Below are 27,268 nucleotides of genomic sequence, written 5' to 3' on the forward strand. Positions count from 1 at the left end.
CTATGACTTTGTAATATGTTTTAAAATCAGGATGTGTGAGTCCTCCAACTTCATTCCTCTTTTTCAAAATATCTTTGACTGTTCAGTGCCCCTTTCCCTTCCAAATAAATTTGATGATTGGCTTTTCCATTTCTGCAAAGAAGGTTGTTGGAATTTTGATTGGGATTGCTTTGAGTCTGTGAATCACTTTGGATAGAATTGACATCTTAACAATATTTAGGCGACCAATCCATGAATATGGAATGTTCTTCCACTTATTTAAGTCTTCTTTAATTTCTTTTAGCAATGTTTTGTAAAGGACTTCTGTATACAAGTTCTTCACATACTTGGTTAGATTTATTACTAGTTATTTGATTCTTTTAGTTGCTATTATAAATGGAATTTTTCTCTTGGTATCATCTTCAGATCACTTTTAGTAGTATATAGAAACACTACTAATTTTTGGGTATTGATCCTGTACCCTACCACTTTGCTGAATTCATTTATTAATTCTAGTAGCTTTGTTGTGGATTTTTCAGGATTTTCCACATATAAGATCATGTAATCCGAAAATAGAAAATGTTTTCTTTCTTTCCAATTTGGATATCATTTACTTCTTTTTCTTGCCTAACTGCTCTGGCTAGACCTTCCAGTACAATGTCAAAAAGTAACAGTGGAGACAGTAGACATCCTTCTTTTTTTCCTGATCTTAGAGAAAACTTTTTAGTCTTTCACTATTAAATATGATGTTAGTTGTGGGTTTTTCATATATGCCCTTAGTTATGTCGAGGAAGTTTACTTCTATTCTTAGATTTCTAGATGATTTTATCAAGAAGAGGGACTGGATTTTGTCAAATACCTCTTCACCAACAATTGAGATGATTGTGTGGTTGTCTCCTTCGTTTTACTAAAGTGGTATATTACATTAACTGATCTTCTTATGTTGAAACACTCTTGCATACATGCCACTTGATCATGGTGTATAATTCTTTTAATATGCTGTTGGACTTGGTTTGCTAGTATTTCATTGAGAATTTTTGCATCTATAATCATAAGAGACATTGTTCTGTAATTTGCTTTTCTTGTGGCATCTTTATCTCTGTGTGGTATTAGGGTGTTTTTGCCCCATAGAATGAGTTATGAAGTATTCCCTCCTCTTCAATTTTTGGAACTGTTTGAGCAGGATTGTTGTTAATTCTTCTTGGAATCTTCGGTAAAATTCTCCTGTGAAGCTATCTGTTCCTGTTTTTATTTTGTTGGTAGGTTTTTTTATTACTGCTTCAATCTCTTTACTAGTTATGAGTATTTTGAGAGTTTCTATTTCTTCTTGAGTCAGTATAAGTAGTTTGTGCATTTCTAAGAATTTATCCATTTCATTAAGTTTATCTAATTTATTGACATAAAGTCCTTTCTATTGTGCAGAGTCCTTTCTATTTCAGTGTGGATAACAGTAAAGTCCCCATTTCATTTTCTAATTTAGTTATAATTGTGTCCTCCCCCTTTTTATCTTAGTCAGTCTAGCTAAAGGTTGTCAATATTATTGATCTTCTCTAAGAACCAAGTTTTGGTTTCATTGATTCTCACTATTTTTTTTTTTTACCACTATTTCATTTCTCTGCTTGAATCTTTGTTATTTCTTTCGTTCTGCATGTGTTGGTTCTTCTCTTTTCTAGTTCTTCCACTTTTGAGATTATGTCTCTGATTTGCAATCTTTCTCCTTTTTAATGTGAACATTTAGAACTATAAATTTCCCTCTCACCACTGCCTTTGCTGCATCCCATACTTTTCATGTTGTGTTTTCACATTCATATGCCTCAAGTTATTTCCTGATTTTCCCTGTGATTTCTTCTTTGACCTATGATTGATTATGGGTGGATTGTTTAACATTCACATATTTGTGAATTATCCATTTCTCCCTCTGTTATTAATTTTTAGCTTCACTGGATACTGGTCAGAGAAGATACATTATATGATTTCATTTTTTTTTTTTTAATTTCTCTCCCCTTCTGCCCACCTCCCTCATTGTCTGCTCTCTGTGTCCATTCGCTGTGTGTTCTTCTGTGACCACTTCTATCCTTATCAGCAGCATCGGGAATCTGTGTTTCTTTTTGTTGCATCTTCTTGTTGTGTCAGCTTTCCGTGTGTGCAGCTCCATTCTTGGGCAGGCTGCACATTCTTTCATGCTGGGCGGCTCTCCTTATGGGATGCACTCCTTGCACATGGACCTTCCCTACGCGAGGGACACCCCTGCATGGCATGGCACTCTTGCGCTCATCAGCACTGTACATGGGCCAGCTCCACATGGGTCAGGAGGCCTGGCGTTTGAACCGCGGACCTCCCATGTAGTAGGCAGATGCCCCATCCATTGGGCCAAGTCCACTTCCCTAATTCATTATTTTTAAATTTATTGAGACTGGTTTTGTGACCTAAGACATGGTCTATCCTGGAGAATGATCCATGGGCACTCAAGAAGAATGTGTATTCTGTTGGGTGAATTTGTTCTATAAAGTTCTATTTGGTTTAGCGTGTTTAGGATATCATTTAAGTTTTGTATTTCTTTTTTGGTTTTCTGTCCAATATGTTCTACTCTTTATTGAAAATGATGTATTAAATTCTCCTACTATTAATGTAGAACCATCTATTTCTCCTTTCAAACCTGTCAGTCTTTGCTTCATATATTTTGGGGCTCCAATTATATATATAATTGTTATGTCTTCTGGTTGAATTAACCACTTTATCAGTATGTAATGACCATCTTTATTTCTCATAACAGTTTTTTTACTTAAAGTCTATTTTATTTGATATCAGTTTTGCCACCCCAGATCTCTTTTGGTTACTATTTCCATGGTATATTTTTTTCCATCCTTTCACTTTCAACCTACTATGACTTTGAATTCAAGGAGAGTCTCTTTTAAACAACATATAGTTGTGTCATGCTTTTTTATGCATTCTGACAATCTCTGCCTTTTGACTGGAAAGTTTAATACATTTACAGTTAAAATCATTTCTAAATGAAGGATTTTCTTCTGACATGTTGTTATTTGATCTCTGTGTATCTTGTACATTTTATGTACCTCAGTTTTTCTGTTAATGCCTATTTTCAGATTTATTTTATCTTTTTCTTGTACTCTCTTGAGTCCCTTCTCTTCTCCATCTGGGTATATTTTTCATGTATTTTCCTTTGGTTACCATAGGGTTAAAATTTAACATCTGTTTATTTTCCTGGGCTGTTCAAGCAAATACCACACAATTATTCAGATTAAACAAGGGGAATGTATTTGATTACAGTTTTAAGACTAAGATAAAGTCCAAATCTAGGCATCACCAAGGCAACATTTTCTTCCTATGGCTGGCTGCCAGTGTTTCTTGGTCCTTATCTTGTCACATGGCAAGTCATGCAGCAGCCTCTTCTAGCCTCTACTTTCTCTTTTGGGTTCTGTTGGGTTTAGCTTCTGACTTTTCCCTCTGTGACTTTCTCTTTCTATGTCTGATTTTCATTCCAGTCATAAAGAACTCCAGTAATAGGATTAAGACTCATCCTGATTGAGTTGGCCACACCTTAACTGAAGTAACCTCATCAAAAAGTTCTACTTAAAATGAGTTCACATCCACAGGAAATGTTATGAAGTTTAAGAATCAATATTACCCAACGACTTGCACCCTCTTTTAGGGAAAGTTAGTGTGTTTCCAGTTCTATGCAGGACAGTTGTATATTGTGAAGCAAAAATATAACTGATTTTGTTTTTATTTAGAGATTAAATATGGTTCAAGGAGATATGTATGTGTGACAAGTTGAACAGAGGTGGACTGTGATGGTTAAGTTCATGTGTCATGTTGGCCAGGTTATGGTATTCAGTGGTTTGGTCAAGCAAGCACTGTTTTGATTGTTACTGTGAGGATATTTTCTGGATTTAAATCATCAGTAAGTTGATTACGTCTATAGGTGCTTACCTCTACAGTCAATGGAGGAGATTATCTTCAACAATGAAATGGCTCATCCAATTAGTTGAAGGCTTTAAAAGAAGTAGTGATGGGGGAGGGGGGGCAAGATGGTGTCTGAGTGAGTGCACCTTATAGTCTCTCCTGCAAAGAAGTGGCTGGGCAGCATTGAAAATTCTTCAGGACTAGGCTGTTTCGGGGTTTTGCAGGGCAGGAGGTGTCTGAACATCGATTTGGTGGGACGGTGACAGAGAAGTTTCATGTAAAAGGTAGAATTGAGGCTCTCTTTCACAGAAATAGGGACTGCGCACAGGACACTCCACCCTGGGGTGGGCAGCATGGCAGCTGTGATTCCTGGAGGCTCTGAAGTGCTGGGGTATTCATAAGCCCTGAGTGAGCTATTCGGGGGCTTGCAGGGCAGGAAGTGTTTGGAAACCAATTTGGTGAGACAGAGATGGAGGAATTTTTTGCAAGATGTGGAATTTTGGGTTTCTGACATGGAGATCAGCGCTTCCAGCTATGACAGCCCCCTAGGGCTGGCTGCCGATCTGCAGTGGTCCTTAAATTGGTTGCAATAAGGAGGCATCACCAGCAGGCTGTTTCAGAGGCTTGCAGGTCGGGAGGTGTCTGGAAGCAGATTTGGTGAAACAGAGACGGAGTTTTTTGTGAGGCGTTTTTTTTTTTCTTTTTTCTTTTTCTCCTTTTCTTTTTCTTGCTTGTTTCCCTGCCTTTTCTTTGCCCACCCCCCTTTTTTTCCTTCTCTTTTTTTCCTTTTCCTTCTTTTTCTTCTTATTTTATTTTATCTTAATTATATAATAGGTGCTGCAGGGAGCACCTCACATTTGCTGGGTTTCCTCATCCTCCATTTCCTCGTTTCTGTGTGAATTGATTTTGGCCACCTACACTAACACTTTTCCCCCACATCTTGATATCCTCCATCATCTACTATCTCTCCTATATTCCACCTCCCTTTCTTTGGTCCCCAAATTGTCTAACCTTTAATTTCTAACATTTTGTTTTGTTTTCTGTCTTTTTATCCACTCTTGATACTATTGTCTTTCTTTTATCTTTCCCTCTCTCATGAAAACACTGGCTTTTTAATTCATACTATATTCCTCCCATATTCAGTCGACTACCTCATTATAGGTACTCTGCTTACTGCTATAACTCTACACAACTTACATGAATCTAATATCCATCCTCCTAGATCTCATATTGTTGCTCTGTTAACATTTATTACCAATACTACTTTACACATTTTCCTTTTTTACACAATTGCCTTTCCCTGGCCCTAATATTTTCCTTCAAAGTGAACTCAGCCAGCAACAAGAAATTAGAATAAGAAGAACAAAGTGAACAAAGTGACAAAGAGAAGATATAACACTTATGCAAGAACAACAGCTAATTAATCCCCAAGACTAGACAAAGAAGCTAAGGAACTGATTAAACCCATCAAGATAAAATGAAGACCAAACAGCAACAAAAAACTACAAACCAAACCAGTAATCAGGAAAACATGGCTGAATCCAATGAACAAACTAAAAACCAGGAAGGGGACCAGAACTTCAGACAAGTAATTAAAGATCTCAGAACATATATCAGAGACAAACTTAATGAAGTAAAGGAAGAGTTTAACAATATGAAGAAAACACTTGGAAAGGAAATTGCAGACATACGCAAAAAGATAACAGATATGATGGGAATGAACACCACAGTTCAAGAAATCAAAAATACACTTGAAGCAAATAGCAGCAGATTAGAAGAGGAAGAGGAGAGAATTAACGATGTGGAAGACAGTACATCAGAAATCAAACCGATAGTAGAATTGATTGATAAAAAGATAGAAAAAATCCAGCTAGGACTTAGGGACATGAATGACAATGCAAAACGCACAAACATACATATTATAGGCATCCCAGAAGGAGAAGAGAAGGGAAAGGGGTCAGAAGGGGTGTTGCAGGAAATAATGGCTGAAAACTTCCCAAATCTACTGAAAGAGACAGATGTACATATCCAAGAAGCACAATGCACCCCAAACATCATAAACCCCAACAGGCCCACCCCAAGACATTTACTTGTCAAATTATCCAATGCTCAAAACAAAGAGAAAATTCTAAAAGCAGCAAGAGAAAAGAAAACCATCACATACAAGGGATGCTCCATAAGATTAAGTGCTGATTTCTCATCTGAAACCATGGAGGCAAGAAGGCAGTGATATAGTCAAGGTACTAAAAGAAAAAAATTTCCAACCAAAGATACTCTACCCACCTAATCTAGCATTAAAAAATGATGGAGAGTTCAAAATATTCACAGATAAACAGAAATTGAAAGAGTATGCCAATAAGAAACCTCCCCTTCAAGAAATTCTAAAGGGAGATCTGCAGGAAGAAAGGAAAAATCAGGACAGCAGAGTTGGAGGAGAGTGTAAGAGCAACAGAAAACACAAAAAGAGAAGGGAAAAAAAACAAACAAAATATGACAAACACAAGTCCAATCAAAAATATGGCTAACATAAATAATTCCTTGAAAGTAATAACACTGAATGTCAATGGATTAAACTCACCTATCAAAAGATTCAGACTGGGACATTGGATAAGGAAATATGACCCATCTATATGCTGTCTACAAGAGAAACATCTTAGACCCAGAGATTCATGGAGGCTGAAAGTGAATGGTTGGAAAACAATCTTACAAGCAAACAATAACCAAAAAAAGGCAGGAGTAGCTATATTAATATCAGACAAAATAGACTTTAAGTGCAAAACAATTGTGAGAGATAAAGAAGGATACTACATATTAGTGAAAGGGACAATCTCTAAAGAGGAACGAACAATCATAAATATCTATGCTCCTAACAAGGGCACCTCCAAATGCGTGAGGCAAACACTGGAAAAACTAAGTGAAAGAATAGATACATCTACAATTATAGTGGGGGATTTTAATACACCACTATCAACTCTGGACAGAACATCTCAAAAGAGAATCACTAAAAAAACAAAATATTTGAACAGTATATTAGAGGAGCTGGATCTAATAGACATATACAGATCATTACACCCAAATACAGCAGGATATACATTTTTCTCAAGTGCACATGGATCATTCTCCAAGATAGACCATATGCTAGGCCACAAAGAAAGGCTTAATGAATTCAGAAAGATCGAAATCATACAAAATAATATCTCTGACCACAGTGGAGTGAAGCTGGAAATCAGCAGGGCCAGAGGTGCAGATTTCACACCAAGATATGGAAATTAAACAGCATATTCTTAGAAAAACAGTGGGTCAAAGAGGAAATCTCAATAGAAATCAATAACTACCTTGAAATAAATGATAATGATAACACAACATATCAAAACTTATGGGATGCAGCAAAAGCAGTACTGAGAGGGAAATTTATAGCCATAAATTCATACATCAAAAAAAGAAGAAAGAGCAAAAATTGAAGAACTAACTGCACATTTGGAGGAATTAGTAAAAAAACAACAAAGTAATCCCATAGGAAGAAGAAAGAAAGAAAGAACAAAGGTAAGAGCAGAACTAAATGAAATAGAAAATAAGAAAGCACTTGAAAAGATAAACAAGACCAAGAGCTGGTTTTTTCAGATGATCAATAAAATTGGCAAACCCTTAGCAAGCCTAACAAAGAAAAAAGAGAGAGAAGATGCAAATACACAAAATAAGAAATGAGAAAGGAGATATCACCACTGACCCCACAGAAATAAAGACTATCATAAGAGGATACTTTGAAAAACAATATTCCAACAAAAATGACAATTCAGAGGAAATGGACAAATTCCTAGAAACACATAAGCAGCCTATATTGATGAAAGAAGAAATTGATGATCTCAGCAAACCAATCACAAATAAAGAGATAGAATCAGTCATTAAAAACTTCCCAACTAAGAAGAGCCCAGGGCCAGATGGCTTCACAGGTGAATTCTGCAAAACATTCCAGAAAGGACTAACACCAATCTTGCTGAAACTCTTCCAAAAAATCAAAACAGAAGGAACATTGCCTAACTCATTCTATGATGCCAACATTACCCTAGTACAAAAGCCAAACAGACACCACAAGAAAGGAAAATTACAGACCAATTTCTCTAATGAAGCTAGACACAAAAATACTTAACAAAATACTTGCTAATCATATTCAACAACATATTAAATGAATTATACACCACGACCAAGTGGGATTCATTCCAGGTATGCAAAGATGGTTCAACATAAGAAAATCAATCAATGTAATATACCATATAAACAGATTGAAGGGAAAAAATCACATGACTATATCTATAGATGAAGAAAAAGCATTTGACAAAACACAGCACACTTTCTTGATAAAAACACTCCAAAAGATCAGAATACAAGGAAATTTTTTGAACACTATAAAGAGTATATATGAAAAACCCACAGCCAACATCATTTACAATGGAGAAATCCTAAAATCCTTCCCTCTAAATTCAGGAACAAGACAAGGATGCCCACTCTCTCCCCTTCTATTTAACATTGTCTTAGAAGTACTTGCTCGAGCACTGAGGCAAGAACCAGATATAAAAGGCATTCAAATTGGAAAGGAAGAAGTCAAAATTTCATTATTTGCAGATGACATGATCTTATACATAGAAAACCCTGAGAGGTCTACAACAAAGCTTCTAGAACTCATAAATGAGTTTAGTAAAGTCGCAGGTTGTAAGATCAATGCGCAAAAATCAGTAGCATTTCTGTACACCAATAATGAGCAAGCTCAGGAGGAAATCAAGAAACAAACACCATTCACAATAGTAAATTAAAAAATCAAGTATTTAGGAATAAATTTAACTAAAGATGTAAAAAACGTATACACTGAGAACTATACAAGACTGTTCAAGAAAATCAAAGAAGACCTAAATAAATGGAAGAATATTCCCTGTTCATGGATAGGAAGACTAAATATTATTAAGATGTCTATCCTACCAAAACTGATCTACACATTCAATGCAATCCCAATAAAAATCAACACAGCATTCTTTAAGGAACTAGAAAAACTAACTATGAAATTTATTTGGAAAGGAAAGATGCCCCAAATAGCCAAAGACATATTGAAAAAGAAAAATGAAATTGGAGGAATTACACTACCTGACTTCAAAACATACTACAAAGCTACAGTAGTGAAAACAGCATGGTATTGGCATAAGGAGAGACGCACAGACCAATGGAATCGAATTGAAAGTTCTGATGTAGAACTTCATATATATAGCCATATAATATTTGATAAAGCCACCAAACCCTCTCAACTGGGAGAGAATGGCCTATTCGACAAATGGTGCCTGGAGAACTGGATATCCATATGTAGAAGAATGAAAGAGGATTACCATCTTACACCTTATACAAAGATCAACTCAAGATGGATCAAAGACCTAAATATAAGAGCCAAGACCATAAAGACTTCGGAAAGCAGTGTAGGGAAACATCTACAAGACCTTGTAATAGGAAATGGCTTCATGAACATCACACCAAAGCACGAGCAGCAAAAGAGCAAATAGATAAATGGGACTTCCTCAAAATTAAAGCCTTCTGCACCTCAAAGGTGTTTGTCAAGAGAGTAGAAAGGGAGCCTACACAATGGGAGAAAATATTTGGCAACCATATATCAGATAAGAGACTTATAACTTGCATATATAAAGAACTCCTATATCTTAAATATAAAAAGATAAGCAACCCATTTTAAAAATGGGAAAAAGATTTAAACAGACACTTCTCCAAAGAAGAAATACAAATGGCTAAAAAGCACATGAAAAAATGCTCCAAATCTTCAGCTATTAGGGAAAAGCAAATCAAAACTACAATGAGATATCATCTTATCCCATAAGATTGACAGCTATGAGAAAAACAGAAGAATACAAATGCTGGAGAGGATGTGGAGAAATGGGAACACTCATCCACTGCTGGTGGGAATGCAGAAGGATCCAACCATTCTGGAGGACAGTTTGGCAGTTTCTCAAAAAACTAACCACAGATTTGCCATATGACCCAGCAATTCCACTGCTGGGTATATACCTAGCAGAACTGAAAACAAGGACACAAACCAATATATGCACATCAATGTTCATAGCAGCATTGTTCACTATCACCAAAAATTGGAATCGACCCAAATGCCCATCAATAGATGAGTGGATCAAGAAAATGTGGTATATACATACAATGGAATACTACTCAGCTTTAAGAACAAATACACTACAAACACACATGATAACATGGGTGAATCTTGAGAACATTATGTTGAGTGAAGCAACCCAGGCATTGAAGGACAAATACTACATGGCCTCAATGATATGAAATAAGTAAACCAAGCTGCCTCAGAGAGCTAGAGACTGGATGATAGGTTTTCAGGAAATCGGGGGGTAGAGAAATGATGTAAGCTGACATCTACATGGGTGAAATCTATGATAAGCTGGAGGTAAGTATGTGTACAAGGAAGGGATAAAATGGGGCATAGGGTTACCTTTGGGTGGGGCTATGCAGGTTTGAGGGGGGCTAGGGATGGGCGGATGGGTAATATTGCCCAAGAAATTGGGGGGAGGGTGGGGCAACATACGAACATAGGAGATTATCAGGTGTTGGTTGAGAGTATAATGCTGAGAAAACCTTTTCAAAATATAATTAGGAAAGTTACCTGTTTAAGATACTTAAAGGGGATAATCTGATGTAGGACAGATTCCTAGGGAATATGTGAATACTCATTTTGCCAGAATGGGTTATATCATTGAGTAGAGACCCATATAATGAGAATGAATGTATACCCACATCCTGGGGAGGACTAATGCCATCAAATAGAGGGAACTGTATCTCTCAAGAGAAAGGGTGGCTCCCAGGGCATTAGGGCAGTTGAGCATGTCAAGCCCTCAACACTGTTGCAAATATCTCTGAACATGGCTCCTCAAGAAATGAAGATTGACTGTCACTGTGGGCCCCAAGGGGAGGGGCAAATAGATATTGAATAAATGGAACCAACGTAACTGTGAGGGCAATAGAAGTGTTTCACAAGAGTATGCAAGGATGGATATAAAACATGTAATATTACACCAAAAACATATAGGAACCAACAGACTAATAATGTAAATCATAATGTAAAACATAGGATAACTAAACATTTAGAAAATTGTATAGCCTAAAGTGTAAACCATAATGTAAACACAAATGTTACCTTGTTTGAAAGCTATTGTCTCATATCTGTACATCAGTTTCAGTAAATATGGTATGAATATGTTAAAAGATTATTGCTGTGAAGGGAAAAGGTTTTATATTGGATATGTGGCAGTACTGTATATTGTATATATGAATAACTGTGACCTATAACTCTTGTGAAAAGAAGCTTAATAATTAGGAAAAAAGAAAAGAAAAAGATAGGATGTAGAATTTTTCCAAATTAATATGTATTCTATATCTAACCTTTAAACTCATCGCTATATTCCATTTTACTATTAAGGGAACCTGGCATTATATTGGGCTTCACTTTTTAGGAAGTTTTAGAACACAGAGTGGTTCAACAATGGCAGTGGAGGAATACTGGTATGGGATGTTATTGACAGGGGACATATGGTTGACAGGGAGTTATACAGGGCATGTGTCCAGAGTGCATGGAAATGTTTGGATATATTCATAGTGGAGACAATTAAAAACAACAGCTGGGGGGGTGCTGGGTTCCTGGCCGGGAGGGCTCTGTCGTGGTCCCTAGGGGAGCAGTGGCAGTCCCCCGGGTGCAACGGCAAGGACCAGGAAGGAATAAGGGTCCAACAGTGAGCCCCTGATACTAATGACTATGCTTGTGAGCCTATACACCTGAAATAAGAACAAGGCCTAGAGCAGCACTGTGCCTAAGATTTCCCTCCTGAGAGCCTCTGTGTTACTCAAATATGGCCAGTCTCAAAGCCAAACTCAGCATGTAAATGCACTGCCTTCCCCCCAGCGTGGGGGAATGAGCCTCCCTGGCACCGAGGGATCACTACCAAGTATCAGCTGATGACGTAACTAGAAAATGAACTTGAATAAAAGGTTCAACTCAGACCAGCAGAATATCCCTGTCTACATATAATAACAGGAGTTAAAAATGCTTTTTGACCTAAATTAAGGGGGAAATGGAAAGGACAAATGAGTTTATATGGCTATGAGTCTCTAAAAGAGTCTGGAGGTTATCAGAAGGATTGCCCTTATGCACACCTGAGCAGAGTCTCAGAGACAGATAGAGTAGATACAACCCCAGGTACTGGTTCTTCTGAGGGCTAAAGAGACCCACAGGTTTTATGGTCATGGCAGATGGAGTTCACTGCCATGTCAATTGGCCCTTCTTTGGAGTTGGTGTTTCTGCATGATGGAGCTGGACTCAGATGTGATCTCTTTTCACAAGCCTTTCCTGTTACTTTACCAGAATTGTAGTTGGTGCTGGGGTTTAAGATATATCTAGGGGTTCTGAATCTCTGGACTGACAATATGATAGCCAGGCCCTGAACCTCAACAGACTTCAGCTCCTACACTCTGGTTTATTGGACTTACCCCACTCAGCTAACATGGAGTTGAAGAATGTCAACCACCACACCATGGAGCTAAGAGTGCCTACAACTGAAAGCAGGAGGATTGCATCCAGTATCCATGTGGAAACTAAGCCCCCTCTTGACATAGATGTGGAATGGTCACAACCAATCCAAGGTCCACAGGATAGAGGAATACAGTAAGGATTTGAGTAGACTTAATGATATTCTATTCATGAACTGTTGTGGTTAGTAATTGAGAAAATGTGGTATTGGTGTGGAAAAAGTGGCCATGGTGGCTGCTGGGTGCGGGGAATGGGAGGAAGAGATGAGATGTGGAGGCATTTTCGGGACTTGGAGTTGTCCTGGGTGGTGCTGCAGGGACAATTACTGGACATTGTAGATCCTCCCATGGCCCACTGGATGGAACGTGGGAGAGTATGGGCTATGATATGGACCATTGACCATGAGGTGCAGCGATTCCCAGAAATGTACTCACCAAATGCAATGGATGTGTCATGATGATGGGGGAGAGTGTTGCTGTGGGGGGAGTGGTGGGGTGGGGGAGGTGGGGGTGAATGGGGACCTCATTTTTTTTAATGTAATATTTTTTAAAAATGAATTAAAAATAATAAAATATTTTTTAAAAATTAAAAATTAAATAAATAAAAGAAGTAGTGACAATTTCAGCAGTAAGAAGGGAGAGTTTCCATCTCTACTTCAGCCAGCCAGGTTCTTCTAGGGAATTCACTGAAAACCTTCATCAGAATACCAGCTTGTGGCCTGCCTCATGGAATTGGGATTATCCCATCACACACTCATGTGAGCCAATTCCTAGAAAAATCTCCTAACATTTACATAGTATATAACCCCATGACTTCTGTTTCCTTAAAGAACCCTGACTAATACAACATCCTAAATATATGAAAATCTTATTTGTTTTAATACCAACTTAACATCAGTAGCATACACATACACTGTTCCTATACCATTTGGCCTTCCACCTTTTCTGTACTTGTTAAAAATTATATCTTTATATATTGTAGGTCCAAAATTGTATATTTTTCACGACTTTTTGTAATTTGCATTTTATACCTGTAGAGATTAAGAAGTGGGGTTACATACCAAAAAATATAATTAAATAGAACCGGCATTTATAATTACCCATAATTATAATTACCATTACCTGAGGTCTTTATGCCATACTGAACCACTATCTAATGTCTTTCCTTTTCAATCTGAAGAACTCCTTTTAGTATTTTTTGTAGGACAAGTTCTAGTGGTGATGAATTCTCTCAGCTTTTGTTTATCTGGAAATGTCTTAATCTCTCCCTCATTGTTGAAGGAAAGTATTACTGAATATAAAACTTTTAGTTGGCAATTGTTTTCTTTTAGCACTTTAAATATTCCAACCCTATGACTTCTTGCCTCCATGGTTTCCAATGAGAAAATGGCACTTAATTTAATTGGGTCTCTCTTGTACATGACATATTGCTTTTCTGTTGAACCATTCAGAACCCTCTCCTTTTTCTTTGCCTTTGACAATTTGAACAGCTTGTGATTGGGGGCATATTATGTTCAAGTTTGTCCTGTTTAGTATTCTCTGAGCTTCTTGGATGTGCATATTCATGTCTTACTAAGTTTGGGAAGTTTTCTGTCACTAATTCTTAGAATATTCCTCCTGCCCTTTCTCTCTCCTCCTTCAGGGAATCCCATAATGTATATATTTGTATACTTGATGGTATACTAGAGGTCTCTTAGGCTACTTTCACTTCTTATAATTATTTAATCTTTTTGCTTCTCTACATTACTCATTTCAATTGTTTTATCTTTGAGTTTGCTGATTCTTTCTTCTGCCAGATCCAATGTATTATGAAAAATCTTGGGAATTATTTTTTTCACTTATTGTGGTTTTCAACTCCAATAGTTTTGTTTTATTTTAAATTTCTATCTCTTGATGGAGATTCTCATATTGTCAATTCATAGTTTCCCTGATACTGTTTAGTTCTTTCTCTGTATTTTCCTTTATCTCCTTCACCATATTAAAGATCATTTTTTAAGTCTTTGGTATATCCACAGTCTAGTCTTTTTTGTTGATGTTTTCTAGATTTTTATCCTTTTCCTTTGGATGAGCCGTCTTTTCCTGTTTCTTTGTTTTTCTTAAAATCTTTTATTACACATTTTAATATTTTTAAATGTTAACTCTGGAATATATTCCCTGACACATCTGTTTCTTCAGTTTGTAACCAATTGGTGACATGATAAAAAAATTTTTGATTTCAGGAGCTAACAAAACCAAGCAAACCTAAGCATTAAAAAACAAAACAAAACAAAACACATTTTCACCATCTTTACCAATTGGTTTTTCATTGGCTGGTACTGTCCCTCTAAGTTCAGCTATCCTATCAAGAAAGTCAGCCCAAGTCAAATGCAAAGTGCAGGGTCCTCCCTATCTTTTCTAGACCTGTGTCTTTTCCTGGGCCTGTGCTTGCTAGTCATCTTAGGAATTCCATTTACAGGAGTTTGAATGCACTCTCTACTCCCAGGGAACAGATCTTCTCCCTCTTCCAACTCTTCCATTGAGGAACTTACAGCAGGTAGGCCTCTAACTCAGGCTTTATGCTTCAATTGTTTCTTACACTGAAGTCATTGTCTCAAACTGCTTTTTCCTGGAGGGCAAATTCTAGGAGGGGGGCACTCTGAAGAGGAGTTTCTCAGCAGGAAGAAGGCAGGAACCCCCAAAGAGAGTGCTGGCCAGCTACAAATTACCTTGTGGAGGGGATAAGGTAGACACTAGAAGTGTACCAGGATTTTCTTCCATGGCTCCCCAAAGTTGTGCTGTCTTGTATTAGTACCTTCCTAGACAATGCAACCGTTCAACTGCCCTCCACAGCTCTAAGGAAGCATGCCATCTTTAAGTCTCCTCCACCACCTTTTATCTGGGGGAGGTTGGCACAAAGGCCACCCTCAGTGCCAGACTCCGAGCTATCCAAAGGATGGACACCAGTAACCCACACACAGAGAGAACAGTTTACTGATATTTACCATAATTAATCAGCCTCTTCATCCTACTCTTTCCCTGAATGTTATGAAGTGCTCTGCTGGACTCAGAGTTTTGAAATAGTTGATTCAGATAGTCCTTGCCTGTTTAATAATTGTTCTGGTCAAGAAATTGATTCCTGGAGCTGCCTATTCTGCCATCTTCCCCAAATTGAGATATGTATCAGTTTTAAAAATATTTTACTACATTCCAGGCCTGAGTTACCCCAAAGCAAAGATATTTAGCTTAACAAAGAAGCTCTATATTACAGCACCCATACAAATTCAAGAAGTAAGGCAGCCATTGGTCAATCTTCAGACTTATTTGAGACACAATATTTTCCTCTATGCTTGTCCTGCTAAAATAACAACCATCCTAACAGCCCTAATAGAAGTCCTAGTATCTCCCATATTAAGAAGTACACACGCATATACCACTCTAAATCCCATTATTAAAGCTCTTCTTAGGTTCACAGATACATCTGGGAAGAAACTATCGATGCAGTAGATGTTGTTCTCACCCCTTATCTCTCACTTGTGCTTCAGCCCACTAAGGTCTGACCTTTGATGCGACTTCCCTTGTGAAAATGTTCTTTCTACTGACCTCAAAATTGCTAAAATCGAATGGAAAACTCACTTCCCACCTCTTTTAAGCTTTCCTTAACACTCAATACAATTGGTCACTCCTTGATTCCTGATTTATTGTTCATTTCTCTGGCTTCCTCTCCTGCATACAAATTTTAAATATGATCTCTTCAGGGCTTGGTGTGGACCATCTTCAGTTTTATTCTACATTATCTCCCCTGGTGGTCCTATCCAGTTATATGAATTTAAACACCTCCTATATACTAATGTCCCCTTAATTTCCAGGTGGCTTCATATGTCACTTCTGAACCCCAGGTACAACATCTCAAATTGGATGTTTTATGACATATAAAATTGATATGTTAACTGCTCTTAAAACAGACCCTATGATTATCCCACCCTTCTTTTTATCCATATTTCAGATGCATTTGGAAGATACATGGGAGTCATCCTTAATACTAATTATTATTCACCCATACAGCCAAACAATTATTGTGTTCTGCTAGTTCTACCTCCAAATGTTTCATGTGTCTATTGTTTTCTATATCCATGCCCATCTTTTATTCTGATCCACTATTATCTGTCACCCAATCAGATCTCTTGAATTATCTCCCCATATCTACTCTTATCATCATCAAAGCCATTTCCCATACTTGAATGAAAATTCTCATTTAAAAATACAAAGTAGGTGTTGTTACCAATTTAAAGACTTTCAATATCTGTCCATTAGAATTAAAAATAAGATTATTATCCTGAATTATAAAGTCCTCCATGACTGAAGCAGAACTTGCTTGGCTGGTCCTAACATGTTTCCTCTCCAACTCAGTCTGCCAATTCCAGGCAAACCAGATTTGCTTCCGTTCTTCAACTATGTCATGCTCTTGTTTTCTGCAGTCTTTGCCTTTGCTGTGTCTACAGTCTCCTCGGGCCTAGTTACTGGGAAATTTCTCATTCTTCAGACCACGGTTAAACATCACTTTCTCCAATTCTCCCCAACCTCCTCAGACCCAGTTTTTGGACTCTGTTATTTGCAAACTTTTAACACCCTTCACAATACTCAGTGCAACCATAGTTAAGTAATTATTGTGTAATTTTTGCTTTATTTCTGTGCATGGTGGGACACTATTTTAAGATATTAATGGATGTTTTCCTAGATATTAACTGTTATGTTTTGGTCCTCCCTATTAGACTGTCAGACCATGAAGTATTTATTATATAAAGGGAGGATTGTTACAGTAGAAAATAAAAAACAAGTGTCAAATTCTTGTCCTTAGGGCTTTAAAATCCAAGGTTTTGAAGTCCAGTTACTAGTCTTCTGGTCTACCCCCAACCAGGTCCACCACCCTAAAAGATTAGATTCCAAGGACAGGGGGAAAAAAAGAGCTAAAGGGATGCACATGAGTTTGGTAGGGCCTTGATAAAAAAGTTCTGTTCTGACTTGTGAGGAAGGAGAAAAGAAGGATTTCCAGATGGTTTGGGGTAATCTGAGAGCAGAGGGCAAATGATCTTCATCCCCAAGTTGAGCCTGGAGAAGGCAAAAGTTTCAGGGTTTCCTCACACTGACCATGTTATATGAGAGAACACCCCATTGTTATGGAGCATCCATGCAGAGGGTTCAAGTGCTTGGACCTAAGAGAGATATGAAAATAGAAGAGAAAGACCTTGAACCGAGAGGTCATTTAATGTGAGAGAGAAAGCATCTCGGTGGATGGTCAAATGGACAAATGACCTGATAAATTGGGTTTCCCAATCTCTAGCAGTGGCAATTGGAAATAAGTTTCTTCAATAGCATTAACATTTGTTTTTCTCCTACAGTAAAACTCCTGAGTTCAGCCATCCAAAACTGGCATAGCAGCATCCCTGTCGTCAAGGACTCAGACCCTTCTGACAAGTGAGTCCCATCCCTAAGTAGTCTTCATGATCCAAGATGATTGCTGATTTCCAGAACTAAATCAAAAGAAATGGGAAACATACAAAAACAGCACATGGCAGCTGTCTGCCTACCTTTTATGGAGTCTTCCTAGAAGTCCTAACAAATATCTTTCTCTTTCATGCAATCTCTAGCTGTAAAAAAGGCTAGAAATGTGAATTTTATCTGGGTTCCAATAATAATTACAGGTTCTGTTTTTAAGGAGGAAGGAAAGAATGAATATTTAATATCAATTTATATATGCAATAATTTAAATTTTAAGAGAAAACCTAGAATGCAAAATTGTGCATATTGGTTTGAGAGCTAAGATTCATACAACCCAAACAGTCTTCCAGGAGAGATTATAAATGTAGAGAAAGCAAACGCCATTTCTCTCATTCACAATTTTACCAAAGCATCTAGCCCAATGTCTGCTACTCGGTAGGCAGACATCAACTATTTCTTGAATTAATTAATAAAATAATGAAAAAAAGAATGAATAAATGAGTATATATACGGCCTTCTACTAGTCAGCATCACCGAAAATTTCCTAGATGTTTTAATGTGGTGTGTTAGTCAATGCTATTTGGAGAATATCTCTGGCATTCTACCCTTGGCCACATGCTGGGATTGCACCTGCAGGACCCCTTATGACTGGATAAATCAATGTGAGTGTGGTCAATGACTAGGGAGTAGTAGTGGCATGAGGGTCCTTTGCACCCAATTCTTATTTCCACTGTCAGAGCAGCCAGCAGGAGGTGTGGTGGTTTTTCCTTCAGCTTAGGTCTTTGAGAAAGGTGATTTGAAGAAGCTAACCTGCAGTGAGCATGTGGTATAAGGAAGAACTTATTCCCTGTATTCACAGACTTATTTCACCCATCATATGAATGAAAATTCTTCTAATGTAGTCAACTGAGGAAACATTTTATTTGCTATGAAATACATTAAATTCAAGTTGTGAAGTCACAACCACTTTAACCACTAAAACATTCAAGTCAACTCTTCAAAGTCAAGTTAAAAATAATCGATTTGGGTGGGTTGGGGGAAAAATAAACCAAAGGTAAGATATGGACTACAGTTATTAAGATTTTGACAATATTCTTTCATAATTTGTAATAAATATCTCACAACAATGCAAGGTATTAGTGGGGTTGATGTATGGGACCCCTGTATGATGTTATATATGTTCATTTTGTAAGTTCACAACTTTTATTATACACTTATTGTTTCTGTATGTTCATGTATGAATGATGCACTTCAATAAATTTTTTAAAATTCAATTTAATTTAAGTAGTATTATGAATAAATCCAGTGTAAATAAAGATAGACCACTAAGGGTAAAAGCCTTTGCATTGATATTTTAAAGAAGACAGAGATGGAAATTTTTAAAAATAATATTAAATAATTGCATTGGGAAACAAAGTAAACAATATCCTTATAACAAGGAGTATAATTAAAACATTTTTTATCCTTTTTGCCATATATATAAATTAATCATATGTAATATACATTCACATGTAATTTTCAATATAAGTACCATTAAAGGAAGCAATATAGAAATGCATACAGCTTTGAAAAGACAAAAAAAATCTCACATGGAACCTTCAAAATAGACCAATCTACCTAACTGGTTTTATTTCCAACTGGCTGAATCTATAATAAAAGGTAGATTTTTTTTAAAAATGATTAAAAGCTATACCTTCTTTATCTTGAAATTTTGTGGAGAATAAAAATTAAATATAATTTGTTAATGACTAGCAGCTTCATATTTCACAAATAATATAATAAAAGCCTCTATTCTAAGATCTCAGGAATTATTATAAGACATTGTTTAGCTTCTTCCAAACAGAGCAGCATTTAATCCCTTTTTTCCTCACACACAATTGCAGTTATTATGTTATATGACTTGAATCCCTACACAGCAATACACTTTAACAGTGTACTTGAGGATTGTTTGAGAATGTTTACTCTTTTCTGGAAGAGCTGATTATTTTCCATGAAATGAAAAAGACGTTACATTTAACTACAGTGCAATAGATGGCTAATAGTTAAATTAACCACCCAGGCAAGAAGAGTAAATGTGAAATATTTGGCAGTCTCTTCCCTTAACCTAATCTTATAACCCATATATAGAGAGAGAGTGCCTCTGAATTCATATTGAAGCTGAATTATTTTAAGGCCCTGAAATTCAGGATTTTCATACAATTTATTTATCCAGCTTATTTCTAAATGTAATAAATAATTTAAGAAATCTTTCAACATCACCTTCTTAATATAATAAAGAAAGAAACACCTGAAAGAGTTTAATGGGGTATTGCAGGCAGTATGGATGATCCTGTGAAAATTAAAATATTGTTGGAGTCATGGATTTCAAAGATCACAAGTACTCTCCATCAAATTTCCCAGCTTGGTTTTTGTCCTGATGAATTTTTGCATCATGTTGAAGATTATAGATTGAAATTTGTCCATAATGATGCCAGCAAATATAAGAATCAAACACTTCCAGATGAGTTCATTAACAATTCCAATACTCAGGTATGCAAACTTCATATTTTTTAAGAGTGGACTTTCTCAATGGGGGAACACAATGATAAAATGAGAATAAAAGTGCCCGAATCGTCCCCATTCTAGTTCATGTAATTTATCTAGACACACAACCAGCAATACTGTTTGGTCCAGAAATCATAACATCAATTGGACTAAGAGAAATGCTACTGTAGGAAGGCAGATGCTTTGTGAGTCATGGAGCACTAGCTGAGCCTCCTTCCTCCAGGAAGCTACAGCTGAGAAAGTATTGCATCCTTCCAAGGGTAATGGTTCCCTTCAGACCATTATGGAGATGAAAGAGTTTGGGCCTCTCATGGTTCCATCCATCCATGCAGTCACCATGGGGACACGTGCTATGAGGAGAAATTGTGATTGGGCCCAAACTTATTTTGTCCCCAGAGGCATGAGGGTTCACACATCCTCCTGGTTCTTTTTCATCCTTAAGGCTGCCCATATTCCCAGTCTAGTGGGCAGGTTGCTGATCACTTTTACTTTACCTTTGTTTCTGATGACAAAATATTCAGTTTCTATACCTATTAGGAGTCCACCCTGTACCTCTTCCTGACCTCAGATAATTTAAATCTATTTCCTTCCTAATCTTCTTAAAGGAGCATAATGGAATTTGGAATTTTTCCTGTTGCAATCACTTTTTAGGTTTATGTCAAAAGAGATTTGAAATATCACATGAAATGATGTACTTGCATCCTTCACCACCACCTCCAAATAACTGAATTACATAAATAAAACATTACATAAAAAGTGCTTTGCTACAATTTATGGAAGGTAAATTTAACCAGAGCTGGCTCATTGCAGGAAAATTCAACATATCTTTTTCTGATCCTTTTGTTCTATACAGGAAGAGAAATTTATGTCAGTTAAAAAAAAATCTATTACTGCTTCTCATAACTGAATCCATTATTTTTCTCCATGATCCATCAGGCAAAAACAAGAATAATAGATTGCTTTGACAGAATCTTGAACATAAATGTCCCCAAGAATCATACACAGTAAGTTAAACAGGTTTCAGGTGGTATTAAAACAGGAAAGGATAACCTTCCTTTTACCTTTCAAAGCCAGATCTTACTAAAAAATTTATTATCATTATTATTAACTACTGCAAAAAGACAAACAATAAACTAGTTGAATTTGCACAATGAAATGGTAATATTTCAATTCATTTCTTTATGTGCCCAAGCAAGATTAACTCAAATAAATGAATTTGAAGAAAATGAGCTATTTTCTCTTAGTTTTTAATAACCAGATATTTATAATTTGCACCTTGATTGCATGAGACTATTTGGCTTTAAATAAAAAGTTGAAGTTGTCCTATACATATTCTGTTCATAAAAAAGATTAGTGTCAACCTTATGTTCCAAAGTTTCTGTTCTGATGGAATCAAGTGCCTCTACAATTTTTAGCTCCATATGACTTATTTTTGTCTAAGGGCTTCAGGAAAGTTTGAGTGTTTATGTGTATACACACACAAGAGAAAGAGAGAAATTGATAAATGATAGGTAGATAGATGATAGATGGACATAGATAATGATATAGATGATTAGAGAGATAGCTATAGATAGATAGATAGATAGATAGATAGATAGATAGATAGATAGATAGATAGATAGATAGATAGATAAATAGACAGAACTTTTAAGTTACTTCATCTCCAGATATTTCCTATCCAACATCCACCCTTCCTCAATTTTATTGAAAGAAGCAAATCCCCAGCTTGACTTCAGGGAAGGCGACCACATTCCCATGTTCCATGGTAGACCTTACTCTAAGCCAGCAAGCACAAAGCATTCACCGAAAGTCTATTATTGGACCAGGACTGGGCAGATGACCTAAGTTTTCACAAACAGAAAAAGAAAAGTTTGTATTCAAGCCCAGGAGAAAGGTTTCTCACTTCTCCTTTGAAATGAAGGAAAGAGACCAGGGAGTTCCAGCAGCCCTGACAGCCATTTTGTGACCCTGTGAATGAGAACAATACTGAAGACAGACAGGAGAATTGGAGAGAACTAGGGTCTTTGTTAACATCATTGAGCTACTAATTCTACCATACCAGGAGCCCTCCCAACCTCTAGGCTTCACACTATGAAAGTTGACAAGTTAATTTACTGCTTACTTCACTTTGAGTTAGGATGTCTGTAACTAAACAGATATGCTCTACTTTCCCTTTAAAGATGAAAGAATGAATAAACTGAAAGTATCCTGTTTTCCTGTGGCTTGTTTCATTCATATTGCTTTACATCAGATCTTCAAAAATGTATTTGACTTTGAAATTACTTTTGAGAAGTCTTGCTAGTCATCTAATGAGGCACAGAATTTGATACGTCATTGTTTAAGAAGATCCTTGGAAAGTTTGATGCAAATTTAAGATGAGTAAAAATCTTCTTCAACCATACAAAATATAGTTTCATAATCAAGGTCAGATATTATTCCAAACCTCTAAATCTAATACAGAGCTTGACCTGTTATGTAGTCAATTTAAAACTCTGGCCTAATGCCAAAGGTACATTTGTTTACTTACTCAGAAATCCCAGGCCTCAGCAATCCTACTGCTTTCTTCTCATTTTCCTAAACTATTTTGATACCTATTTCTCAGATCTTATAAGCTATTAGATGTTTCTCACATATTTTCGTAGATAATAACTCATCAACTGTGCGATCTGATTCTTAACATTAAGAGATTAAAACTAATGTAGATTATTCTCAAATGACACATACTGAGGTATAGAAAAATGCCATCATTTCCTTCTACAAAATGAGAGAGATTTTAATTCTTTTTCTCAACAGCTGCTTCATTTTTTTAAGCAAGGAAAAAAAATGTGTGCAATTACTCCAAGTACAATCAAGGCATTTAACATGGCTTTACCATTATTGTAGTCACAAGATATTTAAAAAGAGCCAAAAAAATCTCAAAGCACAGGTCCTGCTGTGCAGCAAAGCAATCAAATTCCTTCATAGTAACAGCATGATGGGATTCAGCAATCCAAGGAATAATGAATAACCACTCTAATCAGTAAACAGGAAAATGCTACAAGAGTCACTGAGTAAAAATTGACTATCATCTGTTGATTCCCTTGATCGGCATTTCAAACAATAAATAGAAATGTAAGTATTTTTCAAAAAGAAAAATATAACTTTGTTGCATGTGTTTTATTTTTTTCAGGCAGTGAGGAAATGATATAACATCTTAGACTGTCCTGCAGTGTTACCCAGTCGTTAAAATGTGCTGTGCACGTAATCTTTTTTATAATACATGGTCAAATTCACCCTATCACTTGAACAAGGCAAGATAAACTGATTTTATAGTTGGTTGATAAGGTTGTATTTCTAGACTGATTAATCAATGTTATTATCACTTGTTTATTTGATGTTCTTCTTCTGTGTTCATCTTACTAAGCATCTGCATATGGCATGTCTGCTTCAAAATAGTCCTCAAGTTTCCAATGCAGTATCTCAAATGTTGGCCGTTCCTTAGGGTCAGCATTCCAGCACTCCAACATGATGTTGTAGTATGGCACTGGACAGTTAGATGGTTGAGGGAGTCTATAGTTTTGACTCAACATCTGGATTACCTGAGCACCTGTCAGACCTAAAAAATATAGAACAGAACCAGTGAAAGAACAAGTTAAAGATCAGAGTCTTAAATTCATAGATACTGTACTCTAGGTTATAAAGCAAACTGATTTCCTTTGTAAAGCTATGAAGTTTACCATCCCCCTTCCAGGCTTCTGGGATTAAACTAAATCTTGCAGCAAGGAATGTCTATAAGACTGCAATTCAAGAGCAAAGGCAAAGGAGGTTATAAACCACCTCATTAATGCAAATCATCGTCAAGTTTTAGCTCTTAAGCTTCCACAGACACATGGTATGGTCAGCCTGGTAACTCTGCCCTCTACGTCTAGGCAAACCAATTAAAATCACACCTAAGTAAGTGACCCACAGCTGAAAGGCCCACCTCAGAATTACTCACCACTATAAGGCATTTTGCCATAAGTAATGATTTCATAAAGTAGGACTCCAAATGACCACACATCAGACTTAATGCTGAATTTATTACAGCGAATGGCTTCAGGTGCAGTCCACTTCACCGGCAACTTTGTTTCATGTTTAGATTCATAGATGTCTTCATTATCTACCTATTAATGCATTAAGGAATCAAGCCAACTTAAAGTGATTTTTTGCCACCCTTTTTTTTAATCTATAACCTTTTTCATCTATAAATTTGATCTATCACATTAAAATTTAAAGAGAAGAGATTCAAAGTGAGTTTTGCTCAATTGATAATCACAGTAGTAAATTCTGAATCTGGCATACAATATTGAACATTCTCTGGGAAGTTATTAATAAAATATTATTGGAGGACCTACTATGTGCTAGGAATAGCAATAGAAAGAGCAATTTACTACAAAAGGGAGAATTCATATTATGACACTGACTTCACATCTAGTATTAAATAGAAGAAATGACAGCAGAATCTATTTTCTGGCTTACTGCTTACTGGTTTTGAAGAGACACTAACTTTCAGAGTTACCATGTCACCACTTTCTAATACTGAGAAATAAGATCCAAATGATTTAAATTAATACATCAATTCACTGGGGTTCAAATTAATGTAAAAACGAAGATGATGAGTTTAAGAGGATCAAAAGGAAATTATTTATTTGTTGTGCTTCATGTTCCTTACCCATATTTTTAAGAATACAATGTGGGAATTGAAAATTAAACACCGAGGAAAACACCTCCTATTTTATTTCCTATTAGTGCCTTTTGGCCTTCCTAATATAAGATGTGATAAAATGAGGGTAATAAAGAAAGCCAATGACTGCTGAAGAATTCTGGCAGCATGTGGTAGGCAGGGTAACTCACTGTAGAAAGTACACTGCTTTGTGTAAGGGAATAGAGGAAGAAATATAAATAGTCAAATCCTATTTAACTAATCAAAAAAGAGATTATTAATTCAACAACAAACTTAATTACATACTTTCCAATCTGGTTGGTTATTGTTTTTGTTATTTCTTTCTCCTTGGTGAAGAAAATAGGATGGGCAGTATTTTGCTATAGGTCTATTGAAGTGTTCTATTATGGCCCATAGAAATTGGAGAAATATCATTTTGAAGAATGACAATAAACCCATTGATCCACTAGTCTGTCAGGTTTTTGACCCATTACAAAAACTAATTAAAACAAAACAAGATTCACCTAGGACAGCTAACAAAAGGATGATGATGGTTGGACAACACCCATCCCAAAAAACAGAGAGTAGCTACATGGCAAGCAAGATAGTTCCATAACCTTCCCCATGGGATCTAAGCCCCCTCTCAATTGGAAGCAGAGTGGGCGTCACCATCCCGAAAGCTTCAAGAGTGAGAAATGAAGATACACATAAGGAGAGAATGAGACTATGGATTAAAGTAAACTTATAATTATTCTAGTATTAGAAGAACTTGTAACAGTGGTATAAATACAGTGTCACTAGATATTCTGAGGGGAGGGAGGGAGAAGAGTAAGTGGAAAATGGGGCATTTTAGGGGCATTGGAATTGTTCTGCATGACATTGCAATGACAGATACAGGCCATTATACATTATGTCAAAACCTGTAAAACTGTGTGCTGCAAAGTGTAAACCATAACATAAGTTATAGACCATGGTAAGTAGCAATGCTTCAATATTTGTTCATCAGTTATAACAAATGTACCACACCAATGCAAGGTGCTCATAAGGTAGTATATAAGAATCTTCTATTTTATCCATGTTCTGTAAACCCACAACTTTGCTAATAATATAATGTCTTTGATTTTAAAAAATTTACCTTAAAAACCCTTGCAAGTCCAAAATCTGCCACTTTGTAAATATTATGTTCACCAACAAGGACATTTCTTGCAGCCAGATCTCTGTGGATGTAGTTCTGGGACTCCAGATAGGCCATTCCAGAGGCAACTTGTGCTGCCATGTCTACCTGCTGAGTCAGATGGATCTTTAATCCAGCATCATCTAGGCAGTAAAAGAAAGGAAAGTGATTTACTTAGGAGAACATTTGAACTCTTGAAGAAGAGTCTGAGAATTTTAATAAATGAACTATGAGTGGGATTAATTGCCTTGGCACTTTCTGTTGAGCAAAGAAATATAATTAATACAAGGAATTTTAGTTCCTATGAATGCAACAACACTTTTCACAGAATTCAAACACATTCCAAGACTGTGACCCTCCTTCTCTGAATGAGCATTATACAGACAGAAAGTAACAAAGTATCACATGATCCAAACGTACCTATAATTACTGGCAAGAGTCCAGGTATTATCCTTTTCAATATCCTACATTTTTGCCTCATCTCTTTGTGGAAATTGTTATTTGGATCCCTTCAGATTTCTTTCAAACATTGCACAATTTGTTTTAGGCATTAATCCTATAATATATGCTGGCTTACATGGCTAAGTCAATCAAGAGGTTGCATTTCTCCATCAAAATGTTCTTAAAAACTAACGCACTAACAAAAGTGAAAGGTCTATCAGTGGCTAAAAGATGCCCTTTTGTATACCATTAAGCTTGATAGATTTTCTGACTTGCTTTTCTTAGCTTGATATTCTTAGATTAGGCTGCTCTTCTCTCCGGGCATGGACATGCATTTAGTAGGCATAGTATCTCCTACTGCTCATTCTGTAAAATTAAGTATAAGAAGTTTATGTAGTAGAGTCAGTTCAATCATTAGTAGAAGGAGCGATACTATTGTCACAATAACCTTGTGAATGGTATCT

The 27,268-nt window shown here is 36.4% G+C and overlaps 1 protein-coding gene across 1 annotated transcript in view; it reads right to left on the reverse strand.

Moving 5' to 3' along the window:
- Window positions 1–18,866: 18,866 nt before the first annotated feature.
- FRK (fyn related Src family tyrosine kinase) overlaps window positions 18,867–27,268 on the reverse strand; it is a 122,096-nt gene continuing 113,694 nt past the window's right edge. The window contains exons 6-8 of the mRNA XM_004471210.5: window positions 26,325–26,506; window positions 24,485–24,650; window positions 18,867–24,103 (exon numbers count right to left, since the gene is read on the reverse strand). Of these exons, the coding sequence (XP_004471267.1) occupies window positions 23,907–24,103; window positions 24,485–24,650; window positions 26,325–26,506 (545 nt within the window). The 3' untranslated portion in view covers window positions 18,867–23,906. The remainder of the gene's footprint in view (window positions 24,104–24,484; window positions 24,651–26,324; window positions 26,507–27,268) is intronic.

Source organism: Dasypus novemcinctus, chromosome 11, assembly GCF_030445035.2.
Source record: "Dasypus novemcinctus isolate mDasNov1 chromosome 11, mDasNov1.1.hap2, whole genome shotgun sequence".
Classification (NCBI taxonomy): domain Eukaryota; kingdom Metazoa; phylum Chordata; class Mammalia; order Cingulata; family Dasypodidae; genus Dasypus; species Dasypus novemcinctus.